This window comes from Mya arenaria, chromosome 12, assembly GCF_026914265.1.
Source record: "Mya arenaria isolate MELC-2E11 chromosome 12, ASM2691426v1".
Lineage (NCBI taxonomy): Eukaryota > Metazoa > Mollusca > Bivalvia > Myida > Myidae > Mya > Mya arenaria.
Genome location: NC_069133.1, coordinates 61,247,353 through 61,269,908, shown reverse-complemented (window position 1 = coordinate 61,269,908; position 22,556 = coordinate 61,247,353). Strand labels below are relative to the sequence as shown.

The following is a 22,556-nucleotide window of genomic DNA, read 5'->3' as shown; positions in this document are numbered from 1 at the left end:
AGTTGCCTTCAACCTACATGGGAATGACTTGTCTAGGCTGGTCTGGCTGTGTCTGCAACATTACAATCTTAAACAGGAATTTCAGCCGGACTATGAACACCTATGTAAGTCATATTCCTCATTTTTACAACAGCGTTAGTTACAACTAATTTCTTACAGGCTGATTGTGACAATAGCTGTTAGCTTTTAGAATCATGTTTGAATCTGCTTCCTTGGTAGAAACCTGTTCTGGTGTCCATGAGAGGCCATGAGCAAGGTCCACAAGTGTTTGTTGGGTGAGAGGCAGACACCCATACCACTAGCTCACTCTCACCCCACATAGGTTTTGTGAAGATGAGCTTATCAAGCTGCGCTTTAAAACATATTTAAGGTTAATGACAGATGATCTGATACTTAGTCATAAGTATTTTTTAGCTTCTTTGTTTTTTTGAAAGGAAACAGTTGAGGTCATAGACTCGGTGTGGGTGTTGGTGTAGTGCATATCTGAAATCTCTGCCATAACCTGAAATACCATAGGATATTCACTTGAAACTTTGTCCATATATATCTTACTAGGGACAATATGCACATGTGTAGCAAGGCCCATAACTCAGGCTTAAGTTATTATCCCCTTAGTTATGCCCCTTGATAGGTTGAAAGTTGTATAAAACAAGCAGCTTTTCCATGACTATAACGTTCAAAATATTTACATGCAAATTTGAACACTTGTTAATAATGCACATGTGTAGCGAGGATTATTACTCCGGTTTTAACCATTGTCACATTATGCTTGTTGATATTTGGAAATGTCATGCAGGAACTTTATCTTTGACATAACTTTACAATAATCCTTCCTGATAATTTCATGAAATTTGGTATACATGTTACCAATGACAATTTGCACCTGAAGTATAGGCCCATAACACTGGGTTTAATACCTGTTGAGTAATTCCCATTAATCAACTAAAAACTAAAACAGTATGAGGTGCTGGTGTGTTCCATGTTTTGTGGCTTGTGTAGTACATAGCGCGGTTCATGCATTTGCAGAATTGCTGCCGAGCGTTCATACTGCATGAACGCACAAAAAATAAGAATCAATCCTTAAATGAAAAAGAAACTCTTCTCATTATTCTCATTATTCCATGTATCTGAATTTGTAGTTGGAGTAGAGCTGTACCCAGATCTAAAGTACAGCGTGCCAGACCTCAGTGGAAGTGATCCTGCTACAATGTGTCAATTAGATGTTCAGGTAGGCATAGAAAAAGGTTTTATCCTCTTTTGCAACGTTTGTGACCAGATATTTCTGGTAAAGACCTGCTGGATAAACTTGTTGATATCTGGCAGTATGCATGTGTTATGTACAATGTAATTCTATCAGGGATGTGATTTGTCCGCGGAATTCCGCAGATCTAATGACTCCAGTTTGCTTCAAATTTAAAGTCAGGAGTGCCTTCAAAAGAACTTCTAAAAAGCCATTTTTTCTTCTATAGCAGTGTGCTTTTGACCCCAAGAGCGCCCGATAAACCCATGGCTGAAAATGTTTCAGCCCTCCAGCTGCCAGGTCAATCACATCCCTGGGAGTGCAGCCCCTTAAATGATGTTAATAAAAAGCCCATACTAAAAAAATAAATCACCCTTGTTGGCTTTATACAAAATAAGAGCAAAGCCATATAGCTGTTGAACAAACGAAATTACCCATTAATATTTTATGAACCCTGTCATGCCAACAGGTATTTCTGATGCTCTGTGTTCGCTGGGCGGCAATTGATGCACGAGAAAAGCGCCGCAACATGCACGTGATCACAGACAAGCCTGACCTACTACCTGTTGACCTGACCATGCCCTTTTGTACCCGCCAGCAAGCTGATTGGTGGACAGCGGTGCACAATATGGAGCATGGGAAGAACAAGTAAGGGTCTGATTACAGTGGTTTAACCTCTAGGCTGCTTGGCCTGCAGACTTTCATAAATGAATATCAGAATCTACCATTGGCAGATCGACATGTTCAAATATTAATGTGCCCACAGGCGTATCAACCCAGGCGCTGTTGGAATTGCAGTAGTCAATAACCTTTTTTACATTACAATTCTGCTCTAATAGCCACAGAGTTGCGTTACTCATGAGTAGCTGCTAAAGTAGCGCTGTAATAAATTTTCATAAATAATTGTGGCTGCTAAAGATTATTGCTTTTATAAGCAGTGTTTTTGCATAATCGAAATCATAGAATTCGCAATTATTTTGATATTGACGAGTTACAAACTGCATTATAAAAAGCAGAAGACGGAAATATTTTTAAAAGGAACATGTACTGAATCTAATTTAATGAAATTTAATACCAGATACTCAGATACTTGTATTTATCTGTGTCCGCATTTTAGCATAGAAAATAATGGTTAAAAATAGGATCTGGGTCTCAGGTTTCCATGATTGGTCTGAGGAATGATGTTTGATTTGCAAAATATTTTTAATGTTTTCCATATGAATAATTGATCAAAATATGCAAATTATTGTATACTCTCTTTGTATAATAATACATTATCTACACTACATTTCACATTTGCTTGAAATTGAAGCTGTTAGGCATAAAAGAATAACACAATTTTCCACGCAATATCAAGTAATAGAGAAAGGAAAAAGGAGTCTTTTCTCCACAATCAAACATATAAACATTTTTTTTTTAAACAATCGATACATGACAAAAATGTCAGTGGCATTGTAGATAAGATAATTACAGACTGTATGCAGTCATGTGATCCAAATATCATTGAAGTGGCAATTATTGATAAAATCATTGACAACATTAACTAAGGTGAATCAAAAACGGAAAAAAATCACTATGCAGTTATGTGCAAAAAATAAAAACATTAACACCTTTAAAGGTAGCATGAACATAATTATGCATGCTCGTGAATTATTTAAAGAATAAGGAGAGCTGTACTACTCACCCTAGCTTCGGGGTTGGTATCAAACCTTTGTTAAGATTTTGCATCTCAGCCAATACATCAGTGCTCCAGTTAGTCTGTTTTTCAATGGCGCAGCGCCCGTGCCCTTTTTCTTACCGCCCTACCCCCTTTTTGAGTAGTGCCCTTTTCACAAATGCTCTATTAGCGCCAATTATCCCATTAGTGCCCTTTTTACTATTGAAATCATTATAAAAGATTGGCAGCCCTTAATCCGCTGTCATAATTGAGACAAATTACGTAATACTTATGATAATAAGAGTTCCCGCTAGGTGTCACCATGCTACGTGTTGACTGCTTAAAATATGCTGTATTGCCCTTTTATCTTCCCATGTGCCTTGTACAAGTCATATGACAGCTAATTGTGTATTTGTGTAGTGAGCAGACGACCTGTGTATTTATAATCGGTCATCTTCTAATCCAATAATAAAGAAGAGCCAATTAAATAGGGAAACATCGGCAGGAGGCGGAGCTATTGAATGTCAGCCAATCAGAATATACATTGAAAACTCGTTCATTCAGTGATGAACGTTTGTAAAAAGGCAATAGAAAATGTGATAGGATGGTGAAAATTGTTGTCAAGCACAATTAAATCTTTTAAAATAGTTGTTAATTGTAATATCCAGATGAGACTCGCCATTTAAACATTGTTGATTTGAAGCAGGCTGTCACTGCCCATTTGTAAACATGGGGCTAACACAATCAAATACATCACTTTTTCAGTAAATGTTTTGAAAGTTTATTGGTAAAATATTCTTTGTAACTCACAAAAATATGTTGATGCTTTATGTAGCATTTACCTTACATGTCTACGAACATGTCAAAATTCGCCGAAACCGCCATTTTGTCAGAACGAATTTCGCAGTTATTTTATCAATGTTCTATGTTTTATAAGTTATTTTTTAAGCAAGGGCAGTGATTTTTATTGTCATTTTATTCTAAAACATCAGCATATTAAACATTATTTTACCAAAGACAATTAAATAACAGGCAGGCTGAATGTCACATTCGTACCCACTGTACATCATTATGATGTATTGCATTGAATCCTTAGACATGTTTTCTCAACTATCCAACCTACTTAATTGATCAAGTAAGATAACTCTATCTCATGAAAAAATGATCAGGTTGAATGATTTAAGCTTTCTGTTCGTTTTTTTCGAAGAATAAACAGTAATTTCATTGCCTTTGTTTTGTCGTTGGCTGCATTGTTATCATTGTCATGCAAAAGCCTTTAACCTTGCCTGAAGCTACCAAAATGTTATACCAAGTACAAATATTACCAGTGACACTATACGCATGTGTAGCAAGAACTGTTTATCTGTCCTTTATAATTGTTTGGTTATGCCTCTTGATAATTCAATAAAAATCGGGTAAGAGTTGCAATTCATTTGTTGCCCTTGTGTTAGGACATTGTTATATACAACAATTTGCAATAGGTCTTTGGTAAAACTTAAGCAAAAACATTAAACTGCAGGGAAAAGCTTGGTTCAGCGTTCGGCAAGGTATCTAGGGGTCTGGAGACACTACGACTGGTGACCCCCAACTCCCTGGCTCTCTCCCTGGTGGTACATGTTGCCAACACACTGGATGCTAGAGTAAGATATTACTTCAAACAAAGCATTTTGTATAATAAGTATATGACACTGATTCATAAATATTTGTATGGATAAATAGATAAAAAATGTTTGATGTTTGTTTGACAGAGTCAACGGTCAGAAAGTATGTGAGTCAATAAGTGAACACCGGTCTTAAAAAAGCTAGTGGTCCCAGGTCTGATCCCTCAACTGAACACATATTCTTTTGAACCTGTTACATGTTTTTTTCCAGGTGAAAGAAATGGAGGGTAATGGAGGGGAAGATATTGTCTCACCACGACTGCACGCCCTCCAGACACGGGCAGCATTCTACTGGTCTGGGGCTGCCGATATACTTGATAGAATGGACAGGTATTTCACTACTGTAAATGACTGGGTACTAGACGCACTTTTTTCCCACAGATTTCGATGTAAAAAAATGCCTGCGTCTAATAACCAGTTACAAGCTTTTGAACTTTTTTCTGAGGTCCATTTCAGGCCTAGAGTTTGTTTAGATTTATGTAGGAAGGGATGTTACTCGCATCATATCGATCGAGTATATATTGGTTAAAACGGCAGTTGAAGATTGGGATACGGTATATCGTAAGACGTTATGGTGTTTATAATTTAAAATAAATTGTACGATTAAAATTATTCAATATATTTTTTGAATATAACAATAATAAACATGCATATAAAAAAGCAAAGTTGGGCACTGTCAAAATATTTTTTATCAGTTGTACGATAAGGTATGAAAAACTCGCACTGCCTTTAGACCTGTTTAACATACCAATACTACAAACTGATGTGATAATGGTCTTCTTTTTCGCACTTTTCCACGTTCTTTATTCTTTGACGTAGGTGTTGACATTTTGAGAACAAACCTGTACAATATAAGGTTTTTACATAACTTAACTTTTCATTCTCGACAGGTAATCGTTTACGATATACTGTCAGAAAGAAATCTTACAAATTGTCATAAAAGGTACTTTTCAGTGCCATCCAGAAACAAATTATCACGCCATCCAGAAACAAATTATCACACTCAGTACTTTTCAGTGCCTACCCTATTATGAAACGAATAAAAATGAAACATATTTTGCATTATCATTGTATGGTTTTAAAGATAACCATCGCCATTTTTACGAATTTTTATGCCCCCGAAGGTGGGCATATTAAAATCGCACCGTCGGTCGGTCCGTCCGTCCGGCTCTATAACTTTCCCTTGTATGGACAGATTTTAAAATAACTTGCCACATGTGTTCCACATACCAAGACGATGTGTGGCGTGCAAGACTCGTGTCCCTACCTCAAAGGTCAAGGTCACACTTGGTGTTTATTCACAATGGAGTGCTGCATATAAGGACATAGAGTATAGGTTGTCGTGTCCGGGCTGTAACTTTCTCTTGTATGGACAGATTTTAAAATAACTTGCCACATGTGTTCCACATACCAAGACGACGTGTCGCGTGCAAGACCCGTGTCCCTACCTCAAAGGTCAAGGTCACACTTAGTGTTTATTTACAATGGAGTGCTGCATATAAGGACATAGAGTATAGGTTGTCGTGTCCGGGCTGTAACTTTCCCTTGTATGGACAGATTTTAAAATAACTTGCCACATGTGTTCCACATACCAAGACGACGTGTCGCGTGCAAGACCCGTGTCCCTACCTTGAAGGTCAAGGTCACACTTAGTGTTTATTCACAATGGAGTGCTGCATATAAGGACATAGAGTATAGGTTGTCGTGTCCGGGCTGTAACTTTCTCTTTTATGGACAGATTTTAAAATAACTTGCCACATGTGTTCCACATACCAAGACGACGTGTCGCGTGCAAGACCCGTGTCCCTACCTCAAAGGTCAAGGTCACACTTAGTGTTTATTTACAATGGAGTGCTGCATATAAGGACATAGAGTATAGGTTGTTGTGTCCGGGCTGTAACTTTCCCTTGTATGGACAGATTTTAAAATAACTTGCCACATGTGTTCCACATACCAAGACGACGTGTCGCGTGCAAGACCCGTGTCCCTACCTTGAAGGTCAAGGTCACACTTAGTGTTTATTCACAATGGAGTGCTGCATATAAGGACATAGAGTTTAGGTTGTCGTGCCAGGGCTGTTACTTTCCCTTTTATGGACAGATTTTAAAATCACTTGCTACATGTGTTCCACATACGAAGACGACGTGTCGTGTGCAAGACCCATGTCCCTACCTCTAAGGTGAAAGATACACTAAGTGTTTATTCACAAGGGAATTCTGAATATAAGGACATAACAGTGTAGGTTGTCAAGTATGGGTGGTATTTTTTATGTTCAGAGGCAATTTAAAATAACTTGACATATGTATTTGACATGTAAAGGCAAGATCAACTTTTCATGTACTGACCTTGTTCGTAGGTCAATGTCACATTCGGGGGCATTCGTCACATACTGTGACAGCTCTTGTTTTTTTTCGTCATTGTCAATAAACTTGGTGGCCGAAATTGGCAGACGATTTTGACATTTTTTTTATGCATCCTTTAACCCAAAACATAGATTAAAAGTTTTTCTCAGATTTTTCACAGATTTTTTTTGCCTGCGTCCTATACCCAGTCATTTATGGTAGTTTCATTTCGTATGAACATTTTATTATTACATGAGATGTTTGCGCAACAGATTTTACTATTGTGTAGGTAAGAATTCTTATAAGTCATCAAATTTTAGTTCGTCTATTTTACAGGAAAGGTTGAAGTATTGTCATAGCCTTGATGTTGTTGTTCTCAGCGCTGTTGTGCAATTTTTTCAACTCTTGCCACAACTCAAAAATTATTCATGATATTCAAATGAAACTTTGTGCATATGATGCCATACACAATATGTTCATGTTCAGTGAGGCCCATAACTCTGTGGCTTTCAAAGCACTATATCATATGAAAAATACCGATTAGCCTAGGCTCTTGTCCTTAAGTACTCTTGTTAAGCTTGGTCTCACCTGCTTATTGTGAAATGATAATGAATGTTAGTTGTTCTATGTAAAAATATTCAGGTATACAGTGATTTTTTTGGTGCAATTTACTGCCTTCTAAAGGCTGTTTCCCCTAGCGAAAAAAATGTACATTTTCCCAAAGTTTTCCCAATTTGGTTACGGTAAATTACGTTAATGAATTTCTGGAAATATAAACAAAATCTTGAAAAAACTCTTTCACAGCATAACTTATGCATAAAAAGTTTGAACATGTATATATACCATTATATTAGCTATTTTGGCCTGATTTTGTATTTTTCCCCAAAGAAAACTTTTTTTCCCAATTTGAAAGGCACAGGTGGTAAAAATAATTAAAAAACAACAACACTGATATAAGATAAGTAAGCAGTCTTCATTGAGTATGAGTACCAAAAAGGTATGTGAAATGATATAGGGATGATTATCTGCATATTTGCGCATATATACTAGCATGGTGTATGATATCGTGCATGCTTCATCCATATTTAAATGTTGGCATCTGTTTTATTTTCTCCACACATTAAATGTCTCCACCAGTGTTCTGCCAAGGATTGAAAAAGATGGGGCCAAATGGCCCAGCAGTCATGAAAATTAGGGGCCATTTTCAAAAGTGAAGGGCCATGACTTTTGCCAGGGGAAAAATGAAAACTTGTAAATGAAAGTGTTTTATTTACCCATTATATACATGGTATAAAATCCACATGACATCAGTATTCTCAAATATTGGACAGAACCACAAATGAGACACAATGTTATATGTGAATAATAAGTTTCACATGTCAATGTGTTGTTATGCTTTATAACCCTCTGCACCCAGGAACATGTTCCTCTGTTTTGCATTCCTCCAATGCACCAAGGCCTCATTTAAATTGAATTTGTTAAAATATCTCCCCCTCTAATTTTATGACAAGCATGTCATCCACAACCTCTGGTGATAGCCTATTCCTCTGTGAGTTTTTTTACTAAGTTTTGGGCACTTAAACCCCTTTCACAGTCTGCTGTGTGTACTGGTGCAGACAGAGCTAGTTCAGCAAGGGTCAGTAGGTTTGGGAATGTATCTTTATAATGTTTCTTCTGAAGAGACCACAATAATTTACAATTTAGTAAAACAAATACACTACCCCTCGCGATTGGATAGTTACACGTATCTGACCAATGAAAATCGTTGTTTTATCGTATGAACACTGTGCTGTAAAACTTCTGAAAAAGATATCGATTAAGTCAAAACGGCTTTTCGAAAATTCGATTAAGTCAAAACGGCTTTTCGAAGAACGGGCGCGCCGATCGGCCCATCTACAGATATTTCTTTGCTCCATCCTGATTTTTTCTGCGCCAATGGCGCAAGGGCGCATCCTTGGCAGAACACTGCTCCACTCATATTATTCAAAATAAAAGACTTGAAATGAATGTCTTTTTTCCAGGAATATTGCTATAAGGACCCCAAAAGAAGTGTATTTCCCCGTTGACCTAGTTGTTGACCCTGCAGTTGCTAAGGAAATGAGAGAACAAGTGAAATTTGCCATGGCTATTGTTGCTATGCGGGAAAAAAAGTACCAGGAGGCCTTGTCATCATTTGAAGCCATCTACAAGCCAGAGTCCTCTTATTACGCGGGGCTGGTATGGTTTTTTTATTCCGTATACTTAAGCTTTAAGTGCATGTATTGGATTTTTCCGACATTGCCCATTACCGCATGTTAATGTATGTGGCCGTCTATGGACTACTGGATGTTAACGAGATTGACCGCATTGCCAGTGGGTCATTTTAATATTCAAATTTTCTAAGTTTCATATTGTAAACAATATCCTGGATGTTTATTGAATTTCATTTGGAAATAACTAAAAACAAAATTAGAATGTATTCATTTATATTGCCAATCATAGGTGTTGTCCACTGTGAAGTAAATAGCACAAGGCCGAGAATGGTAATTCCCTGTATATCATCAAATAGATTACGTCAGTGCACTTTAGCATACAAATTTATGAAGATTAAAATTATTTAAGATTACACTTTTAATAAAAACGATAGAAATAATGCGGTCCTGAGAATATAATGGATAAATTCACTATTCATGAAGTTTCATATCCAGCATGGTGTTTTCAATGGAGTCATAATTGAATGTTACATCGAGTGTAAAAAAGGTGAGTAACTTGAGTAAACAAACACTTTTGGCAGCTTTGCAAGCATCTGGATGACAAGACAGGGTTTATTCTGGTGCATTTTTATGAGGGGATCATAAAGTAAAACAGACAGACTCGTATTTCTTTGTATTTTACACTAGAACATCGATTGTCTGCTATTTAATCAGGAAATGGCTCTTTTTTATGAAGAGGGTTATAAAATTTAGATTGATACCAGCATTTTTTTACCGATTAATCGAATGAAATTATGAATTTTCAATGTAATGATACAAGTTCTTTTTTTTAAGTGCTTTTATAGGTAAATTAAAATCATTTAATATTTTATCATTGATACCTTTCATTAGATAATTTAATTATCTGTAAAAAATATATTTACATAAAAAAGATATAGCCACAATAAATAGAGTAGTATTGATCTAAAGGTCATACTGGTATATAAATTTGCATGTTTCCAATATCACTAAAAAAAGGCCTATATAAATAAGGACTGCTATTGGCTAAATATTGACTGGGAGGTCCTATCTGGTGACTAGCCTGGGTGCTTAAGAGTTAATGTGTGTTGTTTGCAAATACTTCATAGTAAAACTGAACATTTGATTTTGTTTGACAAGGATGGGTTAGACTCTGTGACATTAGAAAGGAATTACTGCTTAACCTCAGATGTACAAAGAAATGAAAAAAAAAATCAAATGTAAATACACACATGTATGCAGAATATCCTTCGAAGGACAAACTGAAAAATGGTGTTTGTTCAGAAAGTATTGGACATTTGTGACTGTGAATGTTCTGTTCCTCAACAGCATCACCTGAAGAAGAGTGTAAGGTGCTCTGGAATTTAATGAAAGTAACTAACTGCCTTAAGTAAGTAGTTTTAACCAATGTTAAATATATTGACAGATTTATCGGAGGCTTGCAGAAGACCAGGATACCAACTGTAACTCTTCTGGCTCAAATCGGGGTCGCGATCAGATGGTTCTTCTGACCAAGTCCAAGACTGCCTTGTACCAGGCTTTAGACAGGCTGAATAGTGAAAACAACAAGGTGAGGCTAAGAAAAGAATATTTTTTCTTTCTTATGAGCAGAAATAATTTCAATCTTGGTGGAGATGAGCTAGTTTTGCCCTCCATGTTCCAGACCCCATAGTACAGGTCACTAAACAGGCTGGTTCTGCTTACCTTGTCCAAAATTGCATTGTATCACTAAATTAACAACACTAAAGAACCTGGTTCTGCTTCTCATTCCCAAGACTGCATTGTACCAGTCACTAAACATCTTGGTTCTGCTTGCCATGTCCCAGACTGCATTGAACCAATCACTAAACAACCTGGGTCTGCTTCTCATTCCCAAGACTGCATTGTACCAGTCACTAAACAACTTGGTTCTGCTTACCATGTCCCAGACTGGATTGTACCAGTCACTAAACAACCTGGTCCTGCTTGCCATGTCCAAGACTGCATTGTACCAGTCACTAAAGAACCTGGTTCTGCTTGCCATGTCCAAGACTGCATTGTACCAGTCACTTAAGAACCTGGTTCAGCTTGCCATGTCCAAGACTGCATTGTACCAGTCACTAAAGAACCTGGTTCAGCTTGCCATGTTCGAGATTGCATTGTACCAGCCACTAAAGAACCTTTCTGCTTGCAATGTCCCAGAATGCATTGTACCAGTCACTAAAGAACCTGGTTCTACTTGCCATGTCCAAGACTGCATTGTACCAGTCACTAAAGAACCTGGTTCTGCTTGCCATGTTCCAGAATGCATTGTACCAGTCACTAAAGAACCTGGTTCAGCTTACCATGTCCCAGAATGCATTGTACCAGTCACTAAAGAACCTTTCTGCTTGCCATGTCCCAGAATGCATTGTACCAGTCATTAAAGAACCTGGTTCTGCTTGCCATGTCCAAGACTGCATTGTACCAGTCATTAAAGAACCTGGTTCAGCTTGCCATGTTCCAGATTGCATTGTACCAGTCACTAAAGAACCTGGTTCTGCTTGCCATGTCCCAGAATGCATTGTACCAGTCACTAAAGAACCTGGTTCTGCTTGCCATGTCCCAGAATGCATTGTACCAGTCATTAAAGAACCTGGTTCTGCTTGCCATGTCCAAGACTGCATTGTACCAGTCACTAAAGAACCTGGTTCTGCTTGCCATGTCCAAGACTGCATTGTACCAGTCACTAAAGAACCTGGTTCAGCTTGCCATGTTCCAGATTGCATTGTACCAGTCACTAAAGAACCTGGTTCAGCTTGCCATGTTCCAGATTGCATTGTACCAGTCACTACAGAACCTTTCTGCTTGCCATGTCCCAGAATGCATTGTACCAGTCACTAAAGAACCTGGTTCAGTTTGCCATGTTCCAGATTGCATTGTACCAGTCAGTACAGAACCTTTCTGCTTGCCATGTCCAAGACTGCATTGTACCAGTCACTAAAGAACCTGGTTCTGCTTGCCATGTTCCAGAAAGCATTGTACCAGTCACTAAAGAACCTGGTTCAGCTTGCCATGTTCCAGAATGCATTGTACCAGTCACTAAAGAACCTGGTTCAGCTTGCCATGTTCCAGATTGCATTGTACCAGTCACTAAAGAACCTTTTTGCTTGCCATGTCCAAGACTGCATTGTACCAGTCACTAAAGAACCTGGTTCTGCTTGCCATGTTCCAGAATGCATTGTACCAGTCACTAAAGAACCTGGTTCAGCTTGCCATGTCCCAGAATGCATTTTACCAGTCACTAAAGAACCTTTCTGCTTGCCATGTCCCAGAATGCATTGTACCAGTCACTAAAGAACCTGGTTCTGCTTGCTATGATCCAGAATGCATTATACCAGTCACTAAAGAACCTGGTTCTGCTTGCCATGTCCCAGAATGCATTGTACCAGTCACTAAAGAACCTGGTTCTGCTTGCCATGTCCCAGAATGCATTGTACCAGTCACAAAAGAACCTGGTTCTGCTTGGCATGTCCAAGACTGCATTGTACCAGTCACTAAAGAACCTGGTTCTGCTTGCCATGTCCCAGAATGCATTGTACCAGTCACTACAGAACCTTTCTGCTTGCCATGTTTCAGAATGCATTGTACCAGTCACAAAAGAACCTGGTTCTGCTTGGCATGTCCAAGACTGCATTGTACCAGTCACTTAAGAACCTGGGTCTGCTTGCCATGTCCCAGAATGCATTGTACCAGTCACTTAAGAACCTTTCTGCTTGCCATGCCCCAGAATGCATTGTACCAGTCACAAAAGAACCTGGTTTTGCTTGCCATGTCCAAGACTGCATTGAACCAGTCACTAAAGAACCTGGGTCTGCTTGCCATGCCCCAGAATGCATTGTACCAGTCACTAAAGAACCTGGTTCTGCTTGCCATGTCCCATAATGCATTGTACCAGTCACAAAAGAACCTTTCTGCTTGCCATATCCCAGAATGCATTGTACTAGTCACTAAAGAACCTTTCTGCTTGCCATGTCCCATAATGCATTGTACCAGTCACTAAAGAACCTGGTTCTGCTTGCCATGTCCAAGACTGTATTGTACTGGTAACTAAATAGGCTTGATATTGACAATTACAAATTAAGCTACAGAATTTTTTTTAGTCAACTCAATAATCATAGTTAGTTTTCCAAAGAGTGATATTTTATAAGCATTCTTTTATCCTTAATTGGACATCACTGAAAGACTTTAGAAAAGCAATAATTTTCTAAATTTCATGCAGTGTCTCTCAGTGTATATATATAAATTCAAAAGGATGGAATCACAATGGGTCCTATGAAATGTGTCGATTAAGCAACAAAATGGTCACAATAGTTTTATGCAATTTTTAGGAGCTACAGGATTCAGTGAAGCGTGAATTAGATGATGTCGTGTGTCGACTAATCTCCCTTGAGACAGGAGAAGATGCATCAGAGAGTTTTCTTGCCAGCGTATCACGCCAACAGGATTCAGATACACAAGAAACAGATGAAGAAGAAGATTCCGAGCCATTAAAACATGCCACGCCCCGTACACCCTCTAGACCTCATGTAAGTGGTTGTATGCTTTAAGTTTAACCAAGCACAAGTGTGCTGTTGTTTAGACTTAAAAATGTAAAGGATTACAGACCCTAATGAATCGGTAAATATTGGGTAATGTCGGTAAATATCGTAGTAAACACGAAGGCCCTCTCGCCTCCTTTCGACATTCACCGTAATACCTATTTTTAGTATATTTTTGTCACGTGAAAGGGTTTTTTCCACTGTGACATCATTATTTCGGATCATACAATATGGCAGCACGCATACGTGATGGTCGTGGTCATTGGACTAAAAAAGCAAATACAATAAATAACGCATAACCTGAGAGAATTATTGTTGAACATAATTATGCAATGGACAGTTTTGTTCTTAGTGGCTGAAACTGATTTCTTTTAAAAAGTAGAAAATGATAGCTGATGATTTTAGTTTTCGGACAAAGTAGGCATTGTCGGAGCTCTATTTGAAGCACTTATGATACTAAACAAAATAACAAAGATGAACAGATTTTAGCTTTTAGATTTTTATTTTCATTAGAGTGATGAAAGTACACAATAAAACATATATTTGGATATTCTTCAGTAATAATTATAAAAAATAGACATGGTTTTGTAACATGGTATACTCTTTATTTTCTGCATTTTCCGAGGTTGGGGGTACCATATTCAAATATGAATATCTCAAGTTAAACATGGTAAAAAGTGTTTTAAATCTGGAAATAAGTTGCTTTAATAATATACATGGTTTTTACCGCCCATTTTGGGAAAAAGGCCCTAGACATTTTGGGGAATTTTGCGTCGTGAAATGCCGAAATTGGGAAATTTTACAGTCAGAGGAAAAACCTGTCTAGTCTCTTGCGAATGTGGAAATGATTTAATATTAGTTTATTTTCCCTTTAAAAGACCTACAATGGCTGAAATATTCTGAGTTCAATTACCAAAAAAACTTCACATCACATACTTTATTAGGATGTTAAAAATGAACCAGAACAGGTAAAAAGAATTAAAAAAAAAAAAAAAATTTGGATTGGGATTTTTTTCTGAGTATTGGGAAAAATATCTTATATTTTGCTTTGGGAATGGGTCCGATAGTCGGACCCATGGGTACTACAGAAAAAGCCCTGATATATATTTGATTCAGATAAGTTTCCATGAAATTGTTGATAGTGCCCATTAGGGTCTGTTGTCCTTAATGAATAAAAAACTATTTTACTAAGTAGGTGTTTAACTCAGTCTGTTTTTCAGAGTGAAGATGAGAGTAATTTTCATGACCTTGGAGTTGTTAGCACTGCATGCAAAAACTTGGCCATAAATCAACATTTTTTCAAGATAATCGCATGAAAGTTTACATATATAGTAATCTTACCATGTGCACATTTGCAGCCAGGTCCATTTCTGGGATTAAATAATTGTTGATTATAGCCCTTTGATGGCCTTAAAAACAACAGAGGGTGGAGGGTCGATTGTGGTGCTCTTCTTTTTTATTTGTAGAAGTACTTACTCTTACCTCACCTTTCAGGCTGACTACCCACGGCTCAGCCCCACTCGCCTAGATGTCCAGTTAAAGGCCCTTGAGTCGACCAACTCCGCCCTCACAGGCCGTCTCGCCACGCTGGAGGAGACTGTGAAATCTAACAATGTCCTCATACAGGAGATACTGGTGCAGTTACGACAAGCTCGTGATGATAATAGGACTCTGAGGGTAGGATTCTTTTTGTCTTTAAACTTCATATATATTTCATGTATAAGAGTACCTTATGCATGTGTTTAGGGTGGGATTGATATATGTTTGTAATATTACGAGTACATAAAGAAACCAAGCTGTTCAGTTATGTGAAGACCTCAATTTAACATCCAGAAGTCAAACAAGTTTCAGTTGAATGTAATAAAACACTGGTACACCACATTTCCTTGCAGGATCAGCTCCAGATTATATCCCTCCAGGGCCTAACCACTATGCCAGTTATGAGACCCCCATCAACACCTCAACAACCTAGAATGTCCCTACTGAACATGGCGTATGGTAAGGAATTACTGTATTTATTCTGCAAGTACTTTCCGTTAGGAAAAAAAGGCTTTAGATACAACATATTAAAATAAATGAATAACATATATACATTTAAACAGTCCTGTTCAAATATGTGCTTTGTATAAAAGAAAAAAAAATGTTTTCTCAAATTCTTTATAAGTAGATTTGTTTTGCTCCAGAAAATAGCTAGTAACTCAGTTTCTTCTTTTCTTTTATAGGCAGCCCCGCCCCAATGCCAGGGGGGCTCTATGATTTCCAAGGCCAAAATGGCCTTCCACCACACATGGCTCAGTATACCATGGCCAATGCCCAAAGCCCTCGTCCAGGGTCCGCATATGGCCAACCTCCTGACTTTTACGGTAACATTGACGGAGAATACCATGACCCGGAATCAGAAGATTTCTTCATTCAGGATCAGAATTTGGTCCAAGAGTGGCCATTTGGGCATAAAGCTGGCGTCGAGGGTAAGTCTACCATCACTTACTCCCCACAGCCCCAGCAGCCTGTAAGAGCCATGAATCCTGCTGCCAATGCAGGGATGTTTGCTGCGAATGCGCTCCGTGGACAGGCCATTCAGTACGGAGCCAGTTATCCGTCTCTTGTCCAACCCACTCAGCCCCCAGCAGCTCAGATGCCTGGTCCTGGCTTCTTCTCTCAAAACAGCCCTATGCAGCAGATGTCAGGCCACTCAGCCCAGGGTGGGGTAATTCCGGGAACATTTGGAATGGCTGTTAGGCCAAGCATTACACCAACTGGTTCACCGGCCACACTGCCAGTTAAGACCACCCCAAGTATGATTGCAAGCACAAAGCCTGTGACACCCATGATGCCACCGAATGCTGTCATTCCTTCTCAAGCCCAAGAGGCTAAACCCAAATTGATCCCAGGATCTGTGGGTGTACCAGTAGCATCTACCAAGGCCCAGTCTCCTAGGGTAACTCCAGCAGCTAAACCTTCTCCAGTGTTTGGGTCTCCTGCTACTACATCTGCTTTGTCTGGTTCAGCTGCTGCTGCTCTGAGTAACTTAGCTACAAAACACCAGGAGGAAACTACAAAGTCTACTAGCCAGCCACCAAGTGTTCCAGTAACTACTCCAGAAAAGACAGTATTCAAGGGTTTTACCTTCACTTCCACTCCAAAGATTGCTGAAATCAAAGAGGATACTAAACCAAAGGAAGCCCATGCCCCTGCAGTATCAACATCAACAGCTGCTCCAAAACCATTCAGTGGATTTGGTGGATTCGCCTTTAATACACCAACTGCTAAACCCCCAACTGTCCAGGTGGTTAAAACTGAGGCCCAGCCCAGTTTTCCAGCTCAAAGTCAAGGTCAGATGCCAGCTTTTGGCTTATCACCTGGTCAGGCATCTGCATCATTTGGAAGCTTAGCCACTCAGTGTCAAGTAGCTGCTTCTTTCCAGGCTGGTGGAGATCAAGCGGGATTTGTAGGAACTGGCACACCTTTGTTTGGAAAATCGCCCACTCCTAGACGAAGAAATCCCTCTATTTGCTCTGATGATCATGTGGATGAGTATGAACCTAATGTGGACTTCAAGCCTGTCATTCAGCTGCCAGAACTTGTTGAAGTAAAAACTGGGGAAGAAAATGAGGAAAGAATGTTCTGTGAGAGAGCTAAGCTGTACAGATATGATAAGGAGGTAAACCAGTGGAAGGAGAGAGGCATTGGGGATATTAAGATCTTGAAGCATAATGAGACTGGGAGTGTGAGAATTTTGATGAGACGAGAGCAAGTGTTGAAGCTTTGTGCAAACCACAAGATCAATTCAGAGATGAAGCTAAGTCAGATGGCATCATCAGACAAAGCTTGGGTTTGGAATGCTATGGATTATGCAGAGGGTTCGATGAAAAATGAAAAATTTGCTGTGAAATTTAAGTCCTCAGATATAGCAGATAAGTTTAAGACAGCATTTGAAAAATGTCGGGATGAAATGAAGGTAAAAGAAGAATCAAAAGATTTTCAAGACACAAATGAGGTAAAACCAAAGGAGACAGATCAAGCAGGTGATACAACAAAGACTGAAAAATCAGGCGACTGGGCCTCCTTATTTAAGAGAAAGGAAGGTTCATGGACATGTGATGGATGCTATATCACCAGTGATGCACATATTTTGAAATGTCCATGCTGTCAGTCATTGAAACCAGGGGTAAATCCAGAAGACATAAAGTCTGACACTGGAAGCAGTTCTATCTTTGATGCAGGAAGTTCTCAAGGCACTTCTGGCTTCAAATTTGGGACAGATTCCTCAACTGCCTCTAAACCCACAGGGTCAGGATTCCACTTTGGAGAAGGCACTGCTGGAACAGCGAAGCCAGCATCCGGATTCACATTTGGAGCTCCAACTACCACTGCTGCTTCCTCTGTTGCAAGTTTGTCATCTGGTGGTGATTCATCAACTGCTTCTAAACCCTCTGGCTCAGGATTCCAGTTTGGAGGTGCCTCAACTGATTCAGCAAAGTCAGCTTCAGGATTTACATTTGGAACACCTACCACTGTTCCAACAGGTTCAGGATTTGTATCTGGATCTTCAACAGCTACAACTAAGGCTGCCACGACTACAACTACTACAACATCTAAAACTGGGTTTACCTTTGGCTCTTCTGGCTCTTCATCTGGATTTGAGTTTGGTTCAACAGCTGTCTCTGTCTCAACTTCTTCAGCTTCTTCAAGCACTTCAGAATTAAAAGCTGTTGTTTCTACTGTCGAAAGTACAAAGGATTCTTCAGGCACCAGTATTTTTGGAACAAAAACTTCAACAACCACAGCTGGTATTTTTGGTGGAGCAGCTTCAAGTAGTATCTTTGGAGCAAAGACAACATCTGAAATAAGAGGCGTATTTGGATCTTCTTCTGTATTTACACAATCAACTGGAGATGGTAAACAAGGACTTGTCTTTGGCGGTGGAGCAAGTAAGGCTGTTGAAACACTGAAATCCACAACAGAAGGTGGACCCAAAAGTGCTGGATTTGATACGAAAACTGAAATGAAAGACAAAGTTAATAATGGTGAAAGTCTTCTAGCCAAGTTCCTGTCTAGTCCGGATAGTTGGAAATGTGAAACATGCCTGATCTCAAATGATGGTGAGGCAAGTAAATGTGTTGCATGTGGTACAGAAAAATCAGAATCTACAGGGTCTGTTTTACAAGAAATGGGAACAACTGGTGCTGGAAAATCGGCCTTCAGTGTTGGTTCAGTATTTGGACAGGCAGAAACACAACCATCAGCCTTTAACTTTGGCCAGGCTGCTAACACTGATAAGAAATCTGATGAAGGTTTCAAGTTCACGATTGCTCCAGGATCTGATACTCATTCTTCACAGCCAGCAGCATCATTGGGATCTGGTTTTAATTTTTCAATGAGCATGACTCCATTGAAGAAAGATAGTCCAACAAAAATGTCAGGTTTAAAATCTTCAGGTATAACATCTCAAAAAAGCTCAGAAAATAATGAAGAGGATTACTATGTAAACAAAGAAAGCGATGACTGCCATATTCATTTTGAGCCAGTTATTGCTCTGCCTGATACGGTTGAAGTGAAAACAGGTGAAGAAGATGAAGAAGTGATATTTAAACACAGGGCTAAGTTGTTCAGATTTCTGAAAGGAGAGTGGAAAGAGAGAGGACTAGGTGATGTTAAGATTCTCTACCAGCCTAATGTAAACAAAGCGAGAATTCTGATGCGGAGAGAGCAGATACTGAAGATCTGCTGTAACCACTATGTCACCCCTGATTTGAAGCTTCAGCCAATGCCTAATAGCAAGGGAGCAGCTCTAATTTGGTCGGCAGTGGACTTTGCTGATGGTGAAGGGACTTATGAAAAGTTTTCAATTAAATTCAAGAATCAAGAAATTGCGAAACAATTTGAAAAAGCTATTGAAGATGCCAAGGGTAAACTGACAGGAGCAAAGCCTAAGGTCCAACAGCCTGTTGTTTCACCTAAAGTTGAATCACTTGGAGCTTTAGATGACAATGGTGGTGATGTGGAGATAACTCAAGTAGAAAAAGCTACTCCAGAAGAAATTGAGAAAGCCAGGAAGCTGATGTTGCCCGATCATTTCTATATGTACACAAGATTGCCAGACTGCCGTGGATGTCTTGGTTGTGACGACGGTGCTGGGCAATATTGTCACCAGGCAGAAGATCAGCATGGTGAAGTGGGCAATGATTATGAAGATGGTGACGATGATGAAGATGATGATGATGATGATGATGATGATGATGATGACGACGATGATGATTATGAAGATGAGGATGAGGATGAAGAAGAAAGTTATGAAGCTACTGGTAATTTTTTTATTCTAGAGATGTTCTTGGTTTAAAATAATGTCTCTTTGTCAATAATTAAATCTCAAATGTTTGTTGACCATTGTCTTGACCTGACTAGCACACGAAATGACTTATGAATGTTAGGTTTGAATAGCATATCATTTTTTAGCTCACCTTAGCCGTAGGCTGAGGTATAAGGATCGATGAAGATGACATACCTCTCTTGACTTAACTTATTATTTAGTAAGAGATTATGGAGACCTTTCATTGGATCACGTTTAGGACCCCTGGGGTCAAGGTCAAGGTCACTGTTACTAAAAATTAGAAAACGATTGAAACTGAATAACGATAGGTAGGGATGACATTTTTTGACCAACTTTGGTATGCAGGACTTCCATGGGATTGCATTTCGGGCCCCAGTGGTAAAGGTAAGTGTTACTAAAATTGGAAAAAAAACTGAATCTGAATCTCACAATAACAGCATCAGTTTGGCAATCATTGAAACCTGGTTTCGTTGCATTATATTGATTTGAAACTACCAGCAGGGAAACATTGTTACTTAGCTTCTACCTTAAGACTAGTTTGAATAACTTGGCGATTAAATTGCTTCCCTATTACTCCACAGATCAGCCTGGGACCAAGTCGGGAGAGGGAGTGTTGGGTTCAGATGGTGGGTCGTTGTTTGGTGGGGGATCGGCTGGTGGGTTCTCCTTTGCATCGCTGGCTAAAACCTCTCCTCAGACTAGCTTCAAGCCAGGTAATGGTTTGAAATAAGGGTTTTTCTGTGCAAGCTTGTCTGTTTTTTCAGAAGAAAGTAGAACTTTATGGTTGCCTTGGTGCTCACAAAGTGAAATATATTGTGATCTTGTATTGAAACAAATAATTTTATTATTATTAGCTCGACTATTCGAAGAATAAGGAGAGCTATACTACTCACCCAAGCGTCGGCGTCACCCCAAGGTTTTGCGTGCAAGCACACATAGGTTAATATCTCAGCAACTACTTGAGGTATTGCATTGAGACTTTATACAATGGTACTCAACCATCCAACCTACTTAATTAACCAAGTTTAATAACTCTACTTTGCATTTAATGCCAATAATAGGCCTTTATCATTTGACTTAGAAATTCTGGTTAAGGTTTTGCATGCAAGCACACATTGGTTAATATCTCAGCAACTGCTTGAGGTATTGCATTGAGACTTGATACAATGGTACTCAACCATCCAACCTACTAAATTAACTAAGTTAGATAACTCTAGTTTGCATTTAATGCAAATAAATGGCCTTTATTATTCGACTCAGAAATTCTGGTTAAGGTTTTGCATGCAAGCACACATAGGTTAATATCTCAGCAAATGCTTGAGGTATTGTATTGAGACTTGATACAATGATACTTAACCATCCAACATACTTATTTTACCAAGTTAGATAACTCTAGTTTGCATTTAATGCAAAAAATTGCCCTTTATTATTCGACTCAGAATTTCTGGTTAAGGTTTTGCATGTAAGCACACATAGGTTAATATCTCAGCAACTACTGGATGTATTGCATTGAGACTTTATAAAATGGTACTCAACCATCCAATTTACTTAAATAACCAAGTAAGATAACTTTAGTTTGCATTAAATTCAAATAATGGCCCCCTTTTTATTTGACATAGAAATTCTGGTTAAGGTTTTGCATGTAACCACTTTTAAGGCAATACCTCAGCGAATACATCATGTATTGCATTGAAACTTTACACACAGGCTCCCAACCATTAAACCTTCTTATTTAATCAAGTAAGATAACTTTATCTTTCATATTATATAATTTTTGCCCCTTTATTATGCAACTTAGAAATTCTGGTTAAGGTCTTGTATGTTAGCACACATAGGATAATATCTCAGCAACTACTTGATGTATTGCATTGAGACTTTATACAATGGTATTCAACCACCCAACCTAATTGAATAACCAAGTTAGATAACTGTGTTTTGCAAATAATGGCCCTTTATTATTACACTAAAAAATTCTGGTTAAAATTTTGCATGTAACCACATTTATGTTAATATCTCCGCACATCATGTATTGCATTGAAATCTAATCTAACAGTGATCCATGCATGTTTGCCAAAACTTTTCAATCCTTACACTGAAAAGTGGCGGAATAGTCGAGCGCGCTGTCTCTGTGACAGCTCTTGTTTTATTATATGTTTTAAAAGAATGTAAAATGACAGTTAATTGTAGAAAAGAACATTTTAAGGAAAATGTGAATCTGTATCATGATATTGTCGTTTTCTGATTCCGTATCATGCGAGTACCGCGGAACTACTTTCGCGTTGCTAAAAATAGCATGACAAAAAACTTGTAAAACCTGTCAACTTTTTAATACATTAAATTATCTAACTTAACTCACCCTCCAGAAGCATGTAAATATTCAAGAACATGGTTCTCATGTTCTTCAAAAAACCATGAGGATAAGCACTAAGCAGAGAACACATCCAATCTACTTAGACAGCTACTTCAGTGAACTAGTTGTTTGCCATTTCGAAGTTCATAAATTGTTTTATTATCCATGTTTATTCCATGTTTATTATCATAATTATTATCATAAAT

The 22,556-nt window shown here is 38.6% G+C and overlaps 1 protein-coding gene across 1 annotated transcript in view; it reads left to right on the top strand.

Moving 5' to 3' along the window:
• LOC128211040 (E3 SUMO-protein ligase RanBP2-like) overlaps positions 1-22,556 on the top strand; it is a 69,114-nt gene that overhangs the window by 24,427 nt on the left and 22,131 nt on the right. The window contains exons 12-23 of the mRNA XM_052915428.1: positions 3-104; positions 1,140-1,228; positions 1,710-1,888; positions 4,417-4,537; positions 4,770-4,888; positions 8,922-9,117; positions 10,537-10,680; positions 13,460-13,657; positions 15,164-15,346; positions 15,562-15,667; positions 15,892-19,974; positions 20,582-20,713. Coding sequence (XP_052771388.1) covers positions 3-104; positions 1,140-1,228; positions 1,710-1,888; positions 4,417-4,537; positions 4,770-4,888; positions 8,922-9,117; positions 10,537-10,680; positions 13,460-13,657; positions 15,164-15,346; positions 15,562-15,667; positions 15,892-19,974; positions 20,582-20,713 — 5,652 coding nt within the window. The remainder of the gene's footprint in view (positions 1-2; positions 105-1,139; positions 1,229-1,709; positions 1,889-4,416; positions 4,538-4,769; positions 4,889-8,921; positions 9,118-10,536; positions 10,681-13,459; positions 13,658-15,163; positions 15,347-15,561; positions 15,668-15,891; positions 19,975-20,581; positions 20,714-22,556) is intronic.